This window comes from Oxyura jamaicensis, chromosome 19 (genome assembly GCF_011077185.1).
Source record: "Oxyura jamaicensis isolate SHBP4307 breed ruddy duck chromosome 19, BPBGC_Ojam_1.0, whole genome shotgun sequence".
Taxonomy (NCBI): Eukaryota; Metazoa; Chordata; class Aves; order Anseriformes; family Anatidae; genus Oxyura; species Oxyura jamaicensis.
Window position 1 is genome coordinate 10,742,249 of NC_048911.1, and position 20,956 is coordinate 10,763,204.

The 20,956-nt window shown below is 44.1% G+C and overlaps 2 protein-coding genes across 7 annotated transcripts in view; both read left to right on the top strand.

The window, feature by feature from the left end:
• The first annotated feature begins 682 nt into the window (after nt 1-682).
• On the top strand, nt 683-13,646 carry TNFAIP1 (TNF alpha induced protein 1). The gene is made up of 7 exons (XM_035343119.1): nt 683-822; nt 1,793-2,134; nt 3,955-4,124; nt 5,360-5,449; nt 5,554-5,606; nt 8,054-8,249; nt 8,420-13,646. Exons 2-7 carry the CDS (start codon nt 1,918-1,920, stop codon nt 8,636-8,638), a joined length of 945 nt encoding a protein of 314 aa, XP_035199010.1. The 5' UTR covers nt 683-822; nt 1,793-1,917; the 3' UTR covers nt 8,639-13,646.
• Nucleotides 13,647-15,141: 1,495 nt separating this feature from the next.
• SGSM2 (small G protein signaling modulator 2) overlaps nt 15,142-20,956 on the top strand; it is a 49,004-nt gene continuing 43,189 nt past the window's right edge. For all 6 annotated transcript variants that reach the window (XM_035343066.1, XM_035343069.1, XM_035343068.1 and 3 more), the window contains exon 1: nt 15,142-15,330. In XM_035343066.1, coding sequence (XP_035198957.1) covers nt 15,274-15,330 — 57 coding nt within the window. In that variant the 5' untranslated portion in view covers nt 15,142-15,273. The remainder of the gene's footprint in view (nt 15,331-20,956) is intronic.

A 20,956-nucleotide genomic window follows, 5' to 3' on the forward strand; every position in this document is an offset into this window, starting at 1 on the left:
GCGGTGCCCGCTGCGCGCGGCCGCGCGGCCCCCGGTTGGCGGCGGGGTTCCCGTGTGCGCGGTGCGGTCCGAGCGGCTCGCCCCGCCTCGCCCTGCCCTCGCGGTTCAGCTCCTCACGGTGTCCGTCTGTCTGTCCGTCCGTCCGTCTGTCCGTGTGTTGCAGGGCACGCGCCGGCGGTGAGGGAAGGCTCCCTGCGGCCCGAGGCAGCGCGGGGCCGCTGGCGGGGCACGGCCGGGTGCCCGCTGTGACCGGGAGGCGCTGCGGGCTCACCTCGCGTCCGGCTGACTCGGCTGGAGAAGACCCACAACCCATGGTCAGTGCCTCTGCTGCCGGCAGACTGATGGATTTCTCTGTCACCCTTCGTTGCTTTCAGTAACTAACTCCTTACACAACACCACGACGCAGTAAACAAGCTTTGGTCGCTGCTGCTTGCTCCCTGCTCGGGAGGTGCTTCCCTGGCCGATTCCCTGCACAGCGTGCTGTTGGCTCTGGCTTCCTTGGTACAGGCCTACTTGGCCCGGGTGGTGTAGTCAGACAAAGCCTTGTCAGCTGTTGTGTTTTGTGTGATCAGTCGATGTAAAGATGATGGCAGCTAGCGCAAGTCCCAGTTAAAGCATTTATAGGCGAACTGTCCTCGCTTGGTGCTAAAATTCATAGTGTCATTGTGTCCTGATGGTCTGCATCTGCAGCTGGTAAATAACTTGCTGTATGGATGGTAGCAAGTCGTGGGGTTTGTTCCACAGTGAAAGCTGAGGTGGGGCTGGAAGGAAGAAGGACGTGGGAGGAACAGTAACATCCTTAGCTGATCAGCAAATGAGCAGGTTATTATATTTATTGATAAAGATTACTCACGTCCTACAGTCGTGGAACAGAGAAGGGAGAAAATATTTGTAGTCTGAAATAGATTTAACAAAAATAAAATAAACAAAAAAAAAAAACACAGCAAAATGATTTTGAGAGCAAGAATCATAAAAAGAAGAATAGATGAGGAAGTTGTATTTTTACTTTCCAGTTAAAGAACTTCAGATCCCAGCTGTTAGACTGAATTTTATTGTTTGTTTCCAATCTGAGCTTGTCTCTGATGGAACAGTAAGTGTAGAGAGACAGGGGAGAGACAGAAGCAGTGAGTATCTAGCTTTTAACTGAAACAGATATTCCAAATGCTCTGAAGGTAGGGTGGGCTTAAAAAATAATAATAAAAATAAAAAATTAAAATTACATTGACTGCTTGGTTTTCCAGGATGGAGGAAAAATGTTTAGAATGAAAGGAGTTGTCAGGAAACAGAAAGTTATACTGGAGCGTTTCACTGGCAAGGTGTTTGAAGAAGAGGCTGCTGCAGGCTCTGTAAATGCCTCCAGTTAAGCACTTCTGATATCTGCTCCAGCTGAAGGCATTGCCACGAGTTCTTCCATCCTGTTTCAGATCTGCACAAAAAAGTTAGGTTCTTTCAGGAAGCTGAGAGGGAGCTGAATTCCATCCAGCATTTCAGCTTGGGCTGCAGTATTGTATGGTGATTGTGGTGTTGGCTGGAGACTAAACAACAGGAAGTTCAGAGAAGTTAACCTTACCTCGCTCAGTCATGCAGTCGTAACTCGACTGCGTGGTGCTGAGCAACCACTGCCTGGCGGTGCGAGTTGTTTGAAAAACGCCCAAATCTTGTTTTGTCAGAATGCATGTGGATGTGTCTTCAGGAGTCTCCTGAATTTGTCTCTTTTTTAACGTGGACTTCATGGTTTTGTTTCTTCATGGAAATTGTAGGCTTCTGTGTTGATCTTACGTTTGTGTTTCAGGGGTCCGGTGGTCGTGACCGTTGTGGCCTCACCGTCCTCGCCCAGTGACTTGCGACTCGTCACCAATCACGGCGGAGTCCATCAAGCCCACGCTCTGCAGGGTCGTCATCTACCTACAGAAGGAGATGTCGGGGGACACGTGTCTAACCACCACCCTTTGTCCAGCTGCAGGGCCCAAGCCCAAAGCTTGCAGCTTCAAAGGGGGCAGCCTCGGTAACAAGTACGTGCGGCTAAACGTCGGGGGCTCCTTGTACTACACTACAGTGCAGGTACTGACCAGGCACGACACGATGCTGAAGGCCATGTTCAGCGGCAGAATGGAAGTGCTCACGGACAAGGAAGGTACAGGAATGTCTTGTTATTGAGAATTCTGTTAAACAACTGGTTTTTGTTTTTCAGATATGTTCAGACTTTGCTTAGTGAAAGATGTAAAAATGTATTCCAAAAATAACTTGGAACATTAGGTGGCCATGTCTCATTGGCTGTAACAATCCTCTGTGCTTCATAAAAACGTGTTCTTTCGTTACTAAAATTAACGAGCGGAAGGACTGGTTCTCTTTCCTGCAATCGCAGTTGGTATGCAGATTGTTGATGTTGTTATCAGGACTGAACAGACAGCATGTGGGTTGTCATTTACGTGGCGTTGTGCAGTGGCATTAATCGAAATGTCTTTAGGGAGGGGAGATTCAGTTTTTAGCATTAAAACTCAGGACAGCCTTGCTTGCTGTGTTGAAGAGTTTTTTTTAACCATCCCAGCAGCATGTTCTGCTTGTGACTGACAATGCTGCAATGGTATTTGGCCATCAGGCAAGTATTATGTTACCTCCTGCTGGACGCTGGGTATTGGCAGCAGAAAAATTCATGATAGAGAGTAGGACAATTACGAAAAGTAATATTTGTCAGCAGTGGATATGAATGTTTAAATTCCCTCTCTTTAGTAGTGCAGGGAAAAATGATACCTTAGGAATCGGGGCACTGTGGAGAAGTTCAGAGAGGATGTCAAGTATTTAACCTCTAGTGGTTTCCGAATGCTCATCAGTGAAAGCTCTTCTGTTCGTCTTCAGACAGCTACAGCTGGAGATAGCGGTGGTTTAGCCCTCTTCACAGTGTTGTCTTCTGTGGCTAGGTCCCCAGATAATTTCTTTTCCATAGTGTGGAAGGCAGGCAAAAACAAGGATTTGGCACTGTTTTAAGACCTCAGCCTACGTATGTCCTCCATTGCTATTGTTTGCCAGCAAAACAGACATCCTGTTTCCTAGTGAGCGTCACTTCAGGGATGTTTGGAACTGCAGAAACTGTCTGCTGCTGTTTCCTGTGCTGCATCCCCCCTCTGCTCCCTCCTGATCTGTCTCTGTCCTGTTCTTTCTTTCTGTTTGGAGACTAGAACAGTGTTGTTTTTTTTTGGGCTGGCCTACCTTTTAGTGTCTTTGAAACACTTCTCTTTAACTCTGAGCAGAAGATACGGTGGGAAAACTGCCAAATCCTTCTAATTAGGCCACAGAACTTAGCCCCAGTCTAATTTGTTGCAAACACTCTTGAGTTCTCTATTCTAGTCCTTCCTTGGCTTTCTTAGTGATAAGTTTCTAATTGCTCAGCATTACACTGTAGCAACAGTTATTACCTCTATTCCCAAATACAGCACACCTCCATTTTTCTAGGAATATGACAAGTGTCTAAATAAAACTAGCAACCTACCTAACAATAAATATGGGTTTTAAGGCTTGAACTGCTCAGACAGTCAGTTAAATAGATGTAAACTAATGACTTCAGTAGTTGTAAAGGTCTACTCCTTTAATCAAAACATAGAGAAGATGAAGCACAGCAAGTAATTTTGGTCTGGTAGCACACTGCCTGATCGATAGTCATGGTCCTGCTGCATTTTTTAATGCCTAGCAATAACAAGCTAAGTAGTTTCAGCTTGAGGCTTTTCTTCTGGCATGCTGGAAAGAAGTGAGAACATAGGAGGTACCAAAAGGAGTGGTGTCAGGGTCTGTTCTGTAACCAACTTCAATTTGCTGAAAGTCAATAAAGACATCCACTGAACAACATGGGAAGAGTGTCGTGTAGTTCAGGAAACAGTAGCCTTATCTAACCTTTCTGAGCAGCTTCTTCTTGCCTCCTAGTGTTGAGGTCATTGAAATGTCGTGATGGTTATTTTTCAGGTTGGATCCTTATAGACCGCTGTGGGAAGCACTTTGGAACAATTTTAAACTATCTCCGAGATGACACAATTGCACTTCCAAAACACAGACAGGAGATCAAAGAGCTGATGGCAGAAGCCAAGTATTATCTCATTCAGGGCTTAGTGGACATGTGCCAAGCAGCCCTGCAGGTAAGAAGTAGCCTGTAAAGTTTTTGGTGTGTGTATTTGCTTATAAAAATTCCTGTAGACAACACAAGAGGGTGTTTCATGGCCTTAGAGATGCATCAAATCTTAGACAAAGTAGCAGAGCAAAAATGAAACAGCAGTCAAGTGAGATCTTGAGAATAAACATGACTGTTTTGAGTGTATGTTTTAAAAGATCTTATGGGATTTGTCTAAAAGTCCTGCAAGTTGTCACTTCTGATTAGATAATGTTTATAAGCAGTACCCGTTCAAATCTGAAAATATTGTAACTTCTTGTTTTTTCTAAGTTTAAATCTTAATGGAGAAAAAGACTGGTATGGTAAGCACTCATTACTTTAAGGACTTTGCTTTCTATCATTTTGCTACTAGCCATTGCAAATATGGAAGCCCACATTAGCTTTATTCACTTTACTAGTCTCTAGAAGTTCAAGTTCAGCTGCCTGAAATCAGCTTGTTCTGCCAACTTTTTAATAAGGTTAGCCCAGATATAATAGATCTTATTTCATGATCTTAAGATCAATAATATTTTTTGCACGACAAAACTTAGCAAATCTCTCATATTATGTTCAATACGCTTCTTGTATCCGGTGAAATAAATGCAAAGGTTCACTGACAATTTTCCTTTTGGTTTGGAATTTAAAATGTTTTGTCTAAAAACAAAATGTTCTAAAGCTTTCCTATTAGCTATTGAGCTCTCCTTAATTTGCTACATGAGGAATCTGGAGTCACAGGCTGTACCACACGCTCTTGATTGTTGCTTTTGTATCGCAGGGGGCTGAAGTCCGTTTTGGTGACATGCTGTTCTTGCCAAATGTTCAGTTCATAACGGGCGATACTCTTACATACTGCAGTGTTTTGAGTTGATTAAAACTACTGCAAACTCATACTATCCTTTCTTCAAAAAAGGGTAGAATAATAAACCCACTTAAACCAGATATGACTTGAGCTCAGAGTGCTTGCTATAGCTAAGAAGGACATCCACCTGCATCCCAATATTTCAATTATTGTTGCCTTCTGGGAATAGGAAATCTCGCAGCTGTATTTCTGGGTTGCAGATCAAGGTAATGCTGTGTGGTTCCTATGGCAACACAGAGCTTTTCCTTTGCATCACAGGGTTTGGGAACATGGCTGGAGGGTTTGGAAGGGAGAGCAGCAGCAGCTGTTAGTTTTAGCATTTATCTCTTTATCTCTCTCTCTCTCTCTCTTTTTTTTTTTAACAGGACAAGAAAGACTTGTATGAACCTGTCTGTAACATCCCTATTATCACATCTCCAAAAGAAGAGGAGAGACTGATAGAATCATCAATGAAAGTAACTGCTTTTCCACAACTACCCAGTGAGAAACCAAACGCTTGCTAAATTTATTCAAACGCAAAACTTATCTTTTCTGCTTTTTTTTCTTCCTCTCCCAATAGCCCGTTGTTAAGCTACTCTATAATAGAAGCAACAACAAATACTCTTATACCAGGTATGTCACTCTTTTCCCCCACCGCTATGGGAAATTTTACCTTTAACTATGGGAGTGGAGGAAGATGTGATACAGCTGAACTTGTATTTTTTTTGTTTGCTTAGCTCACAACCATGCTGTTCTGTGAATTTGAATGCAGTTATTTTTGGTTGAAATTAATCTAAAATGGGGCTGGGGGAGATGACAAACTGTATCTGAAATGTAGCGTAAAGATCAGTTGTGCTGGAGGTGTGTGCGTGAAAATGAACAGAGAGGAGGGACAAGAGATGAGAATGATGAGACTATTAATACTGGCTGATACTAGGTGTAACTTAGGTAACGCGATGCAAGCTGTTACCCGGGTGTTACCTCTGCAGTGCACAGCTAATGCAGCTGTGATCCCTCGCTCTTCAGTTTAGCTTTACTTTTGAGTCTGCATATGCCTTTGCCAGCAATCTCTTACCCTGAACTACAGAAATTCTTGATGTTCCATCTCCTCCAGTGCCTCTAGATGAATTAATTATTTGGCTACAAAGTAAAGCATCTGTTCTGTTCAGAAACAACCCAGATGGGGACAGTGCAAGAATTTACTGGCTTTCGTCCTCTATTAAGTAACATTATTTATTTAGTTTTATGGTTTAACTATCATGATCCCTTTGTTATGATGCTATTGGAATGGACCTGGATTTTCCCAAACCAGTCTTTGAAGTGATGTGAGTAATTCTTAATGCTACACAGAATCCTCAATTTCAGCCTTTTCAATGTAACATGCAATCTTGGAAGCTTTTTTTCTCTGGACAAACTGAGTGTCTGTCAGAGAGATGGATTCTAATCATGAAATTTCAGGTAGTCGGGAAATGCTACCTGAGGGAGTGCTGAAGAGCAGCCTGTTTTTCAGCAAACTGCATTCCATATCTGCCAGTCATTCTGCGTTCCTCACGGTGTTACCCTTTAGTTTATGGCAGTGGTGCTAAGCAAGTGCAGAATAGCATGTTAGTCACCGTGGGTCTGGAAATGTAAACATGCTAGCAATGAGAGCAACAGAACCGATACCAGGAGGTGTTGGTTTCTCAACTAGCTGTAGGGTTCTAATTATTCCTTCCACATGAATCTTCATGCCTTGATGGTGTTTAAATGAGGAATCGTTATTTAAAATTCCATGCTGGCGGCTAGCAAGTAAAAGTTGTCTCCTTCTGTTCTTCCTAATCAGCATTATGAAAGGAGTTTTCTTAGTTACTTTGTTAGCGTAGTCTAATAACATAAATGGATGAAGACTTCTAAGTTCTTCTTGCAGCGCTGCACTTGATAAAACCTGGGATTTGTTATTGGTGGAATCCCAATTGCTTTATCAAGTGATTCTTGAGAGCTGAAGATTGTGTCGGGTTGTACATCATGCTTTTTTGATTTAGATCTGAACAGAAGTACATCTTGGACTAAGTATTTTATGTAGAGCCCAGCTGGCTGTTCATATTAAGTGTCTGGTTTCACAAGTATCTCCTAGCCTTCCAGGACTGCTTGCAAAAGTTAAGATACTGCACAAAACAGTATGATTTCATTCCTCTGGGTAAATCCTTGGCAGCAAGGTGCAAACCTTGAGCTTCTGGGTCCAATGAGTAAGAAATTTTACTGTTAAAGCTAGTAAAGTTAGCTTTGTTGTCTAGACAATATGTTCAATAGCTTCCACATATCTGCACGTAATTCCCAGTCACCTATAAAATGAGACAGAAAGGGGCACAGAGTACAAACTTCTGGTAGAGCTGGATTCAAGCTAATATCAGAGGAGTAATGCTTTTACTTTTTTTTTTTTTTTTTTTTAACTTGTTCAGATTGGACATTGGCCATGATGTTATTATTTGAGTAATAGTTTAAATTTTAAGGATAGCATTCTGATAGCTTTATTTTTAAAGCTACAACACTATATTTTATTTCCTTCAGAAAATCTAGATCTTGCTTTGAAAAGTACTTAAGATCCTAAATTTTGCTGATTGTCAACAAAACTTAATTTCCTAAATAATTTATTCACCCTATAAATTTGTATAAGGTATCACTTGTCTTACATGCAGAACACCATCCTTTTTAGCTGGCCTTTGACCACATTGACTCTTTGGACATTTGCTGTTCCGAAACTAAACAGAACTGCAGTTAGCATTTGATCTAATCACCTTCAGCATAAGTCAAGAGAAAGTTGATGTAATGATTGGGAAAACTGCTGTTGTTACTGATTATATAGCTTAACCTCTAAAGGCTGATATGCTTGCTCTTGGGGATCAGGAGCATCTTATTTGTATCTCTAGTTGGCTATTACCCTCTCTTTTCTTGGCAGCATATGGCAGTGAGTCACTGCTTGTATTCTGCAGTTAGATCAATGCTTAAAGCTCTGGTGGAATAGGCATATAAATTTCATAGATAGCCAGTTGAAAAAAGACAAAAACCTTATTCCTTATTCGTTTTTTTTTTTTTGCTTTCAGTAATTCAGATGACAACTTACTGAAGAACATAGAACTGTTTGACAAGCTCTCTCTCCGATTCAACGGCAGAGTTCTTTTCATTAAGGATGTCATAGGGGATGAAATCTGCTGCTGGTCTTTCTACGGACAGGGTCGGAAACTTGCTGAAGTTTGTTGCACCTCTATAGTGTATGCCACAGAGAAGAAGCAAACCAAGGTATTGGTTTGGGATAAGACTGCTTTGCTCATCTTTCCCATTTACAATTACTTTACTCTTTTCATAGTGTGCACCTTTTTTCACTGTATGTATCTTCTTACTTATGGGCACGTGTTCCAGTCACGTTACCGTGTATAGATCAGGAAAAGGACATCTGTTGTTTTTTGCAGGTTGAATTCCCCGAGGCACGAATTTATGAAGAAACTCTAAATGTCTTACTGTATGAAACACCACGGGTTCCTGATAATTCTCTGCTGGAAGCAACGAGCAGGAGCCGAAGCCAGGCCTCTCATAGTGAGGACGATGATGGTTTTGAACTTCGTGACCGAGTGCGCCGAATCCATGTGAAGAGATACAGCACCTATGATGACCGTCAGCTGGGCCACTAGCATATCAGCCAAGGAGAAAGGGTTTGGATTCGAGGCTTCTATCAATATTCTTTGAGGGAGATCAGAAAGTAGGGAGGGGACGGTTGGCCTCTGTGGACTGATCTTCCATTTGGCTTCTTGTTTCCCTAGAGAAGCAAATGGGCATTTGTACACACAAAGCAACACTAAAGGCCAAGGGCTTTGAGAACTAACTAAAATGTTTGTTTTGCACCATGTTTTTTAAATACGGACTGGCCCCCTTTTCATGCGACATGAGGAATGGAATCTGAAACACTGATTCTGACAGTCTGTGGTTGCTCTTTTAAATCTGATGACTTGCCAGATATCTTACTTCCTGTGAGAAGTACTCTTTTTTCCTAGTGAGATGGTGTGATTTGAAAATCTTTTTCCAGGTATTTGTTGTCTTAGGGTTTGGTGTAACGGAACTTCCTGTTCCAAAATCAAGATACTGAAGAGGGGGTGGGCAGAACTCAAACATGACTACTTTTAATAAACACTACATCTGATAACCCTTGGTGAAATATCTAGCTATCCAATAGCCAGATGCACTGCATGTGCAATATCTTCCACCTGTTTTTTCCCCCAGTGCACATACAAAAGATTGTGTTCAAAAATAGCTGTCTTTAAAACTCATGAATTCTAAGGCAAGCTCTTCTGAAAAGGTAAGAGTTGAGTCATGTAAAAATGAGAACCTTTAGAAGACATATATTTATGGAGTAACTCGTCATGGGAGCTTGAGAAATAGGTATGGTGAAGGAAGAAACTTTATCCAGTTAGAAAACTTCAAGAATAGATTGTGGCAGGCGTGGCAGTGTTACGGACTGTGATGCTGTAACCCTGGTTATGGAAACAATGTCAGTCTGCGGAATTAGTTTCCTCCTGTAGCCCAAAAGTGCTATTTGATGTTCAAGTTCTCAAGCAACAGGGAAAAAGTTGCAGTGACTGGGGAAGTACAGACTAAATGTTTGTAATGCTAGGTAATATTCGCATACTGAAGAGTGAATTTAAGTTTTGTTCTCTGAATCACTTCTATGTCTAGACGTTGAAGTGGAGAGAGAAGAATAATAATAAAAATCTTGTTTTAGCATAAAACTGCAACAGGTTGTGTACAAAGGAGAGATGGTTTATACTGAATTTTAAACTGAAATGTCAGCTTTATTCTGAGTGCTTGGTGGATGCTAATTTTAAGGGACTGCTTAGACTATTGGAGTCAAGGCTGTTCTGCAAATTGGGTCTCTGGAAAGAGTTTCAAGTTTAGTATGGGAAGTCGCTAATGTCTTAAATGTTTGATTGTATATTTCAGGTGTAGGTTGCAGATTCAAATTTTACCACTGTCATAAATAGTTATTACTTGGTGCTTGCTCATTGGCACCTATGGATACGTGACAGGGGTGGAGCATGCTCCACAGCTGCTTTTCTTTCTATTGTACGTGAATGTGGAAGCTTCAGATTCCACAGTGGTTAGTCTTGAACTCCTTTGACCAGTGCCAAACGTTTATATAAGTTTTAAAGCAAATTTAATGCAAAAGTCAAGCGAATACAGTGAAGTCATAACTAAAACTGGGATGGTAGATGGCTTGGTAGTAATAGAAGCAGGGGAGGGAACCAAACAGTGATTTCCATTCAATTAAGCTTTTGAAAATGAAATTGTTGAGGCTTGGTAAGAAAATACTAACGGCTGCAAGCTTCCAGGGTTTTTATTGCCTAGCTGGGACTCTGTGAAAGGCACTCGCTCAATTCTCCTTGCATTCAGGAAGCAGTGTTGCCACAGTAATGCACTTGCCTTTTTGTGAAAGGCCTCGGTAAAACTCTAAAAAACTCTTTTCTTTTTATATTACTTTCTGCAAATTGTTGCTTTCCAGCTCGTGCCTGTGAAAATACAGCTGCTGAGATTAGTTTTGACAAAGACTTTTTCTTTAATTGTGCTAAAGTGTGGTGTGGATTTGTTTTTTTCCGTTTTTTGTTGTTGTTGTTGTTTTTCCTCCACTGATACTATTTAAATTAAATTGTGGTGGGTGCTTTGAAGCTACCAGCAGAGGCTGTACTGATAGGTCTTTTTTCTATACTTAACAGCTTCATTTTTTTCTCTTGTACTTTTTTCCCTATCTTGCAACAAATAAGACGTGCCATAAATGTGAATTTTAAATGGCATTCTATTTCCTGGCAAATGATTTATATTATTTTTTTCATGTTACCGTAATAGTGAATGTTAGCAGGTTAAGTAAATGATGCTGGTAGCCTTGCAAAATTGTTTAAAAGAATTTATAAGCAGAAAAATGTCATCTTTGTGCCACTTTTAAGTTCAGGTTTGGGAAGGAGGATGCGAAAGAACGGGAGTGCCCAATCAGTCTGCAGGTCCAGACGCTTTCATTCAGTGATTGAGTTCTATACTCCCAGTATTCCATAAGAGACTGATTCAAATTGTGAAAGACTGTGCTACAAGCTGCAGAGAAAAGCCTGTGTTTTGATGTAGCAAGTTTTCTTTTCCCTGTATCCTGTAGCCAACAAGTATTATTTTCTGATTTATGATTAATTTTTAAAACAAACCTTTTTGCGAACCATCTGGTGTTGTGAGAACGCTCTTAAAAAGTGTAAAATAACTTCTTCCTCTTTGAGGAATGTGGAACATCAGAACTGTAAGCGGTTATGATTTTTTTTAAATGATTACAGATACCCTTTTCATTTCACCACCTTCTCTCATTGCCATTTATTCTTCCTTTTCTACCCCCAGTTAGTACTGGTTGCAAAACATCTGCTTTTAAGTTATGAATAAAACTGGAATGATTTTAAATAACATTTGGCCACTGTAGCCAGAACACTGACAGGCTGTAAGCTTTACTCAGTAATAATGTAATTTTATAAACACTGAAGCTTTGTCTATTTAAAAGACATTTTAAAACCACAGTCTTGGTTTTTGTCCTAGTAAGATTTTCAGGATGTGGCTGAGAGATCCTAGATAAATATCTGTGGTTGGATGTTACTAACAGTCCTACAGTTCTCTCCACTGGTGGACAGATAGGATAGAAGAACATCAGGAAATCCTCTGCATAGGTATGTTCTGGGACACTTGCACACGGCTAAATGATTGTGCTATTAGAGATCCCCTTCCTAAGTAGGGATGCTGTGCTTGCATGTTCCTGATACAATGTGGAATGCCCTGGGTTATTTCTTACCTGGTGGGTTACAGAATTGGACGAGTTGCATGAAATCTCAAGTCCAAATGTAGACATGGATGCTGCCATCACTTAACGTAGTTCATAGGTCAAACTTTTTTTCTAAAACCACTTTATGTTCTCTTAAGAGTCCTGCTTAGCTGAAACTGCTCTCATACTGAATGTTAATTGAATGTCCATTCCACCAAAATCATGGCGTATTGATTGCACAGTCTGACTGCCAGGTTCCGATAACTTTTAACACTGCAGCTTTGATGTAGTATGTGCTTTGTATTCTCATCTTAATCTTCCTTTACTTAGTTGCAGGGTATCCATTGTTTTGACAAGAACACGTTCATTTTTACAACCTCAACGAATAGAGAAAAAGCAGCACTGAAAAGGCTAATGCAGCTTTAAAATGCAGCATTTGCTTATTTGTAGGAAGCTGTCCACTTCTAGAGCAAACAGCTGTGCTTCCTAGGATGCTGTGCTTTCCACTCTGCTGGCTTTACATATCGTAAATTATGATCACCATTAAGACAATATAGATTTCTAATTACATGCATTTATGTCTGCAAATTAAGAGACTTGTAACAGCCTTCTACATAAACCACCAGTGGATGTGTTTACTGATGTGACTGAATTTAAAGTAGCCTTTAGGAGGAAGAAATGCCTTTTTGCCTCATCGGTAACCTCACTGTCCTCTTTGCTTTGAATTTAAGTAAACTTTGCACATTCAAATATAGTATTAGCAGACTGAGAGTATGAATGGAAAACAGTAACTGACATCTGTACACAAGCACTGTAATAAGGGGTTGCGTGTTTCTCTAATGGGGTCCTAACATATTGAAAAACAGCCTCAGCCTTTCAACGGAGAAGGAGACTTGGTGCCTTGAGTGAGTATCTTATGTTAAACGGTTCTTCAATATCAGTGTTAATTAGGCAATAATGTCAAAAGAGAGAGCTCTGCAGGGTGGCAGTCTCCAACTGCTTGATAAATGCCAAGACAAAACTAAATGTTTAACCTTCACCTTGACATTTAGTTTTTGGATTGGGAGACATTTATCCTATTGTAACATTCCATTCTGATGACTTTTCTCTCTTAAAATTCTTGGTTAAAAATTAAAGGGAAAAAAAAAAGCTGACCCAAGCTTGGAGGCCACTGAAGAGACTGATAACATGCTGTTATTGAAAAACAGCCTTTTGCTTGGAACAGGCAATGCTCGTTGTGGTTTGGGTGAGATTTTATTTGGTTTTAAATTCTCAGACGTAATTCACTCTTAGAAATACTGATGAGGTATACCTTAACTGAATGTGCCTGGCCCAGGAGCCCTTCTTACACAATTAGATTATATCCTCTGACAATCCTTGGCATGAAACCTTAACAGCCAAATCTCATACCATCCATTCTGTTAGGATAACTGAGGTTTTATTAAAAGATGAGGGGGCACGACCTCTGTTTCTAGCTTTGCCACTAACTTGATGACATACAGCGAGTCAATTTTTCTGTATGTGCATAATTTTTCCTCCTCTGTAATAAAGTGGGGGTAAGGCCTTCCCCTACCTCAGAGGGATGCTGAAGCTTAGTTTGTTTTATAATAATAAAGCACTTTGGATTTCTATAATATTTTGTATCCAGAGGGTAGTAAATACTATTGTTGTTTAAACTCATTCTGTGATCAAGCTGTTTTCTTATAGCATCAGGCTTTGTTTTATTTTTGTCTAACTTTTAAAGGTCAGCTTTATGAATAAAATAATTAATGAAGGTAACCATATTAACTATGGAATAAGGTGTTTTATCATTGCAGTAAATGGAACACCATTTTTAATAAAGTGTTATATTTTGTCTTCCTTGATTTTTCTGCAGTGTAAGAAATTTCTTATTTGTCATATTGGTCTCTGCACTTTTGTTCTGCATTTTATTGATCCTCACCGAGCAGTTAGGATTCCCTGAACACAGAAATACTGGATCTGCAAATGGCTTTTGTATTGTATGGATCTACCGCTACCTTTCACTCATGCCCTGCAGGCTGTAGTTTTACAGGAGGCATCACTGTGCTTAGAGGTGCCCTGCAGGCTTTGACTTTCTGTGGGCTTTTCCTTTAATTGTAAAACCACTGGTTAGCAATGTTGTCTTTTTACATTCATGGAATAAACTTGAGTTTTTAGTAAGAATCGCAGAGAAAATCGATCTTACATTAAGATTTACACGCAACTTACATTACCACAAAAGTAACCTAACCTGTATTTTGGAAGTCTTTAACCTTTATTGGCTGACCCAGCAGCCTAGCAGGGAGTTAGAGCCAGAGATTCAGTCTCCGTTCTGCAGTAGGTGTGCTTTTGAGGTAGCCAATGTAATCTTATCTGTGTTCTGTTTAGCTGTTTTCTCTGCTGCTTTCTCTGTTTACCCTGCTTTCTTAGCTGTCTAAGCCAAGATTTGTAGTTAATGTAGTGAAGTGAACAAATAATCCTTGCTTCTATTGCCCTCGATTTATGCTGATTAGTTAAACTCACTACTGTGAGTCCATACTGTGGTGGATAGACTTAAGAAATAATTGCAAAAAAGGACTTTTCCCCAGGTAACCAAATGGGGTAGAGGAAAAAGTCACAGTGATTATTGCTCACAGCAAAACAAAAACATTACAAACACTATTCCACAAAGTATGTGAGTGTCTGGAAAATACAGGTAGTCCTATGGGGAAAGGTTGAGAATCTTCTCGTGTAACTGGTTCCTGGTGCATACCTGCTGTTCTTTCCCACAGCTGTCCTGCTGAGAACTGGTTTACCCGTAAGGTAGGTGCTCTTACCCTGACTTTATGGTGTTTGAGAGCTTGTACAGACGGCCTACTTCTATTCACTGGGGCAGGACGTTTGCCTATAGTGACTGGGTATCGTGCTTCAGCCTCCAGTATCTGCTGCCTCTCAGATTTGCACAGTGCTGAGCAGCAGGTGGAATCATCCTTACCTTTCCCTTCTCTGCCTGCACTCCTGGGGGCCTGCTCTCGGTGCGGTTCAGCTCCTGCCTGCTCTCTCTCATCCTCGCTGTCCCCTCGGGCCCTCTCCGTCAGCCGGGCGCTGCCTGGGGCCGGCTTTCCCTCGCAGCCCGGACCGCGGCGGGGCTCTGGGCAGCACGGCGGCCACCTGGGGGGCAGCACCTCCACGGAGGGAGCGATCTGCCCTGCGAAGAACGCGAGGAGCCGGGCCTGACGCAGGCGGCTGACCGTCCTGCCGCGCTGAGGGCCGCCAGCCCCGGGCTCGGCTCCTCCAGGGGGCGCCGCGTCCCGCGGGCGGCCCCGGGCCCTCAGCGCCCCCTCAGCGCCGCCCCGCCGCGGGAGGGCCGGGCGGTGACGTCAGCGGAGCCGCGGAAGATGGCGGCGGCGGGCGCCGGGAGCGGGTCCGAGGCTTCTCCCCGCGGGGGCTCCGCCGGCGCTGCGGGCGGGCGGCTCTGAGGGCGGCCCTGAGGGCGGCCGGCCCCGCGCCGCCATGAGCTGCTCGGCGGACGCCGCGAAGGAGAAGCTGCTGTGGAACGTGAAGAAGGAGGTGAGGGCGGGCGGCGGATCCCGGGGGCTCCTCCGGAGGTGCTGCGGGGCCGGTCCGGCAACGAAAAGCTGAGCCTGCCGTGCGCTGCGTTACCTTAACGCCCTCCGCGGCGGGCTGACGGCTGCGGGCCGGCACAGAGCAACCCCAACAGCGGCGCGGCCGCGGCGAGTTAGAGCCCCGCGCCCTCCGGGAGGCAGCGAGCGAAAGCAGCGGGGCCGCTCGGCCGCGGAACCCCGGGGCTGCCGCGGGGCCTCCCCGTGAGGGGCGCTGGGCCGTCGGTGCCCTCCCGCAGCCCCCGGCTCCCGCCCGGCTCTCACCGGCTCCTCCTGAGGTGATTCCGGCAGGAGAAGCGGGCGGCCGGCGGGCGGGCACCGGTGCCCGGCTCCCCGTGCCGCCGCCCCGCCGGTCACAGCCGCGCCTCGCGGCCGGGCTCTGCGGTGCCCCGCGGCCCCCCGAGGTCCCGGCCCGAGGCGCGGGGTCCCTGCCGTCAGCAGCCTGCGGGTGCGGGGCGCCTGCCCGAGCACCCTCCGGCCCCCCCAGCTGCCGCATTCTCACTTGTGCGGCGTTCAGTAACGCTCAGTAACACCTGTGTTAGCTGCTTGCTCCTGCACGGAGCTCCGTGGAGGTGTAACGCTCGTCCGTCACAGCAGTAACGTGTTTCTAAAAGCTAATTATCCTCCTGTGCCGTCCCCTCTCCGTGCGGTTCACGGCTGGGGAAGTCGGATGTGGCAGGAGAGCAGCGCTCGTTAAGGCTCGTCTAAAAAGGTGATGAAACAGCCGAGCACCAACAAACATTGGTGCCCTAATCTGGGAAATACCTGGTGGTTCAGTCCCTGTAGTGGCAGAGCAGGGATGGACACAAAAGGAACGCGCAGAACACGAAGCTGTGGGGCCGTGTCCCAGCGTGACCCAGCCCGCAGGTGTCCCCGAGCGCTGGCGCAGCCGTGAGCTGCCGCTTCGTTTAGAAATTACGGCTTAAAATTAGATCTCTGAGACAAGGTAGCATAAAGCTCAGTTTAGAGTTGTGTGCACTTGCTCTCCTGGGCTGATGTCTAAATACATAAATCTGAGAAGCGTTCTCCCAGTCTGAACAGTGCAATATTGTGCTAATGCGTGAGAGCGAAAGTGAAATGGATTTTTGTGACCCAAGCCAGCTTGAACTGAGAACAAGTAGCGTGTATAATTAAAAAATCTGAAGCTAATTTGTTTTTAAAGTCTCTAAAGTGGTTTTAATTGGACTCTGGCTTTTAAATTACTTGAAAGTGTTATTCATACACTGTATGTTATCTGTATATCTGCTTGGTTTTTGGCTTTTTTTTTTTTTTTTTTAATCTAACTCCGTAAAAATGCTAAGAGGATTCATCTTGGCTTGGCTTTTGGGGGAGGTTGCCCAGAACTTTCCATCGTAAAATAGTAACGAGAGTTTTTTTGACACTTGTGCGTATGTCAAGGTAACAGCCCTTGGCTGTAGTGGGGGATCCTGCCTGTTCTGCTGCTGTTAAGATAACTGGTACCAAGAGGCAGCTGCAGATACTGAGATGGAGACCTTTTTTTAAACAATTGGTCAATGGAACCAGGAATTGAATGCAAATCTCTAGTATAACAGCCAACAGATTACGCCACCCTTAATGACGGTAGATAAATTTATCCTGTAGAATTTTCCGCCTCCCTTTTTTCCTGTATGACTTCTCACACAGTTTTGTACCTGCCTGTTTGTATTCTGTGTGTTGGTCTCCTTGCTTTGGAAACTTGAGTAGTCTGTGTACGTTCTCAAAGCTGCGTTGCCTCCCTTTCTCCTTTAAGCGCAGGCTCTTCATCTTGCTTTATTTTCACATCAGCTCAATATCCACTGGAGTTCAGAGTAAGCTTATTTTCTCAGTATGTTGTTTACACCAATCCCATTAAAATTCACTTGTCTTTGCAAAATGTAAAAGGGCAACCTCTAAAAGTCATTTGGTGCAAAGTCGTTTTTATTTATTTATTTATTTTTTGTCTCTCCCTCTCCACAAAAACTTTTGCGTTTTTCCTTTGGGGAAATGCAATGCTTTTTGCTTTATCTCAAATGGACTTTCCATTCCCCACTGGTAAAGAATGTATTTTGTTGGCTCTAGTAGGAAGGAGGACATGTAATGTGTTTTCAAAATTTGACTCTACTGGGATTCATGCTGAGGCTGCTTGTAAGTTCACGTTTCAAACATTTATCTCTCTCTGCAGGAAAATCTGTTGTGACAAGGAGGCTCATAAAACAAGCTTTCTTTAGCCATTTGGTCTACCTACTGAAATGAAGTTTTTTTTTCCCTTTTTGGATTTAAAACCAGCATTCTTTCTTGCTGTGAAACAAATAGGATAACAATAACCTTGGCAGTTTCACCATGAAAGGTTTCAGAGCACTTCAGAAATGCAGTTGGTCATCTTACAGCTAGAGTGCACCAAGTTCTGAACAGGACTAGGGGGCTTGTTTACCTGCTTGTATTTACACCACCCAGTTCTTCATCACCAGTACCAGAAAGCACAGCAGGAGCGATCACTAAATGAAACGGACGGTAGCTGCACAAGCCAAAGAACGCAAGGGTGTTGGAGATAAGGTTTTCTTTGAGGAAAAAATGCCATGCGTTAACTGTGGTTCTGGTTATTGCCGTGGTTTGTGAGCACTGTTCTATGCCCCTGACACTGCCTTGTGCCAGTGGTGCTCCTCCAGCATCCCGTCATGATGGTCTTTGCTCCTCAAATGCCAAGGTTTTTACTCAAGTGGTTAGATCTTTCTCCATCCTTGCTTTCTAAGGGTCACTAAACTTTTGGTGTACACAGTCTGTTACCTTTACCAGGGAGAGCAGAATGTCTTTGGGGGCTGTCGTGGCAGGCTGGTAAAGGAAAGCTTCCCGTGGTTCTGCGGCTGCGCTGCTCCTTGTGGGTCGTGAACGGAGAGGTGAGGCCCGCGGAAGGCGATGGGGGTGCAGCTGGAGGAGGCAGCCTTTTCGCCCTTACAACAAATCTGGCGCGCTGAAAGCAGTCCGGTAGCTTTAATAGGTCTCTGTGCCTGTGCGGGGGGGTCAGCGTGGTGTGTGTTCATGTTGCTTTTAATGAGATTAATTGGCAGTTTGGTCGGGACCGCTGTTGTCTGCAGGTGGGCGTTTGTGTTGCTCAGAAAGTCTCACTGCCGGGCGCCTCCCTGGAACCGGCAGCAGAGCCCCACCAGCGCAACTCCCTGCACAGAGAACGGCAGGGCAGGGGGAGGGCTTGTTCCGCTTGGTCAGAGCTGTTTGCTTTAGCTGCTTGTCTGGAGCGCCCCTGAGTTACGTGGCAGTGAGGGATGACGTGGGATTGAAGAACGGTGCATTCCAGCTTTTGAATCTGCACCTCTACTGTCAGTGCTCCGAAAATGCGTTCTGCTGGCATGCACTGACTCTCCTGGAAATTGGAAAAGGTTGCTCTGTATTCAGCAGTGGTTGGGAACAGCCACGGATTGCTTGCCTGGTCTGCGCTGCTTAGCTCTGGAGGGCCCGGATCCAAAATCTGCCAAAAGTCGTGGTGGTTATTGCATCCCAAACTCTTTCTAACTGTTGGTACAGTTTAATTTTTTTCTTCTTGGGTAGTTAGGGTGCTTCCCGTGAGAGTGCCCACCCATGAGCCCTTCTCACACCGCTGTTTCTTGATATCCTGTTACTCCTCCACCTCCCACTAAGTCCAGGGTTCTCACTGTCATGTCGGCAGTGCCACAGGAAAGAAACACATCACCTCGCTGGGAGCTGGTGTTGTCAAGCCTCGGTGTGTGAACAGTCAGACAGGTTCTATAAAGCACAAAATACTTGAAGTCCTCAGATATAAAACATTTCAAAGCCTCTTACACATTGGCTTTGTATTTCCAATGTTTCTTTGCAACCCAAAGGGCTCCTGTGTGTTAAGCACTAATTCTGTAGGATCCGCTTGGTCCAGAACGGGGGCTCTGAAGAGAGCACCTTCGTGGGCAGCGGCCACCTCGTCGTCAGAGCAGAGCGGTGCAGATGCTGAGCACAGCTGCTGGTGAAGCTCTGCACCTGCAGCTCCTGCTGCCAGCACCGAGAGGGAAGGCTTGCAACCTTTGGACCTGTCAATGCCATGAGGAAGCGGTAACCCAGCTAACTTCGAACTGGTTATGGCAGGTACCAGGTGCAGCCTAATGAGAGCTCAGCGCATGGCTGCCAGCCCTGCTGAGAAGCATGGATCGATGTCTCCTGGGCACAAAAACCTAGCCCCAGTGGCAGGCATTGCTGTGCAGCTTGCGCTGGCACTCAGGTCACACTGAGCTGGCTGACGGACGGACCAAGCTGCTGAGCTTGTTGGTAAAGAGTTGCCTGTGGGGTGATGCTGATTACCTGCCAGATAATTCACTCTGTTGGACTCCAGGGCTGCCGTAAATTTTTATTAAAAAAAAAAAAAAAAAAAAAGTTGGTAGCAGAGAGTATCTTGTTAAATCTTACGCCACAGTAGCACTTACTTCCGTATATTAACAGTGATGTGGCATTTATTTAGGCAGAATGTCCTCACCCTGTAATCATAGCTCACAATGAGACAAGCCAAAAATGATTGTGGATTTGGTTCTAGAGAAGCAGGTGCTCCATGGCCAGAAAGGAATGAGTGTCTGATAAATGAGTTGACTGAGGCAAATAGGTTTCATCTGGCATCAGGTTAAGAAAGCCACTGGGGGAGGAACGAGCTAGCAGATGAATCGAGGGTAACTGCAGCCTCTCTGTAAAGGGCCCAGCTGGAAGATTTGTCTGTTTTCTTCCTTAATTTTTGAAAGTCAGTAATCTGTAACGAATTCCCCCTGGAGCTTGACGCATCAGCCTTAAAATTGTAGGGGAACTTTGTTTTAAATCAGTAAGAAGTGTGATAAATGTTATTTTAGTTGCTGTAATTGTTAAATTTTGTCTAGAAGCTCTAACTGAAGGCACTGTCTTCTTCATGGGTACTGCATTATTTTTGTATAGTGCCTGGCACAGCAGAGCTTTGAGAACATCCTTCGTAATTACTCTGACATCTGAAGTCCCCAGTTATTAACAACATCCATCTATTAAAATGTGTGCTTTATAGATATAAGTACAGGCAATCAGAGGTGTGACTGGTTCCAGAGGTGTTCTGTCTTACCGCTTCCTTTCAGACTGAGCAAGATGCCTTGCTTCTAGCAGATGCGGATGAGAAAACAGCAAAGTATGTGTCTATGCTTATGGGTTTTCCTTATGGTTCGCCAGATTGGCACAGATGAAACCGATCATGATTTCTTCGAAAATGTGCTATTTTTTCTGCTCTAACCCACTCACACAGCGATATGTCAGGAAACATTTGTGTGACTGGCTGCAAAATGTCGCTGCCTTGTACCTCCCCACGAGCCTTTTGTGGTCTGTCTGCTCTTTGGTTCTCTTCCCAGCCAGAATGGGAGAAAGGTCACCGTAAACCTTGCTTAGGATGTATGCCTGTGCAGCTTGGAGGTTCTTTTTGCTTGAAAAAGGGCACAGTGCCTCAAGTGGAAAGAGCATGTAGCAATGCACAGTGTTGTTTAATGAGTGGAAGTAACTATACACAGGAAGGCCAAGGACACGTCATATAAAAAGCCTTGCTAGTCCTTTGGAACTTCTGCTGAGGGCGTTCT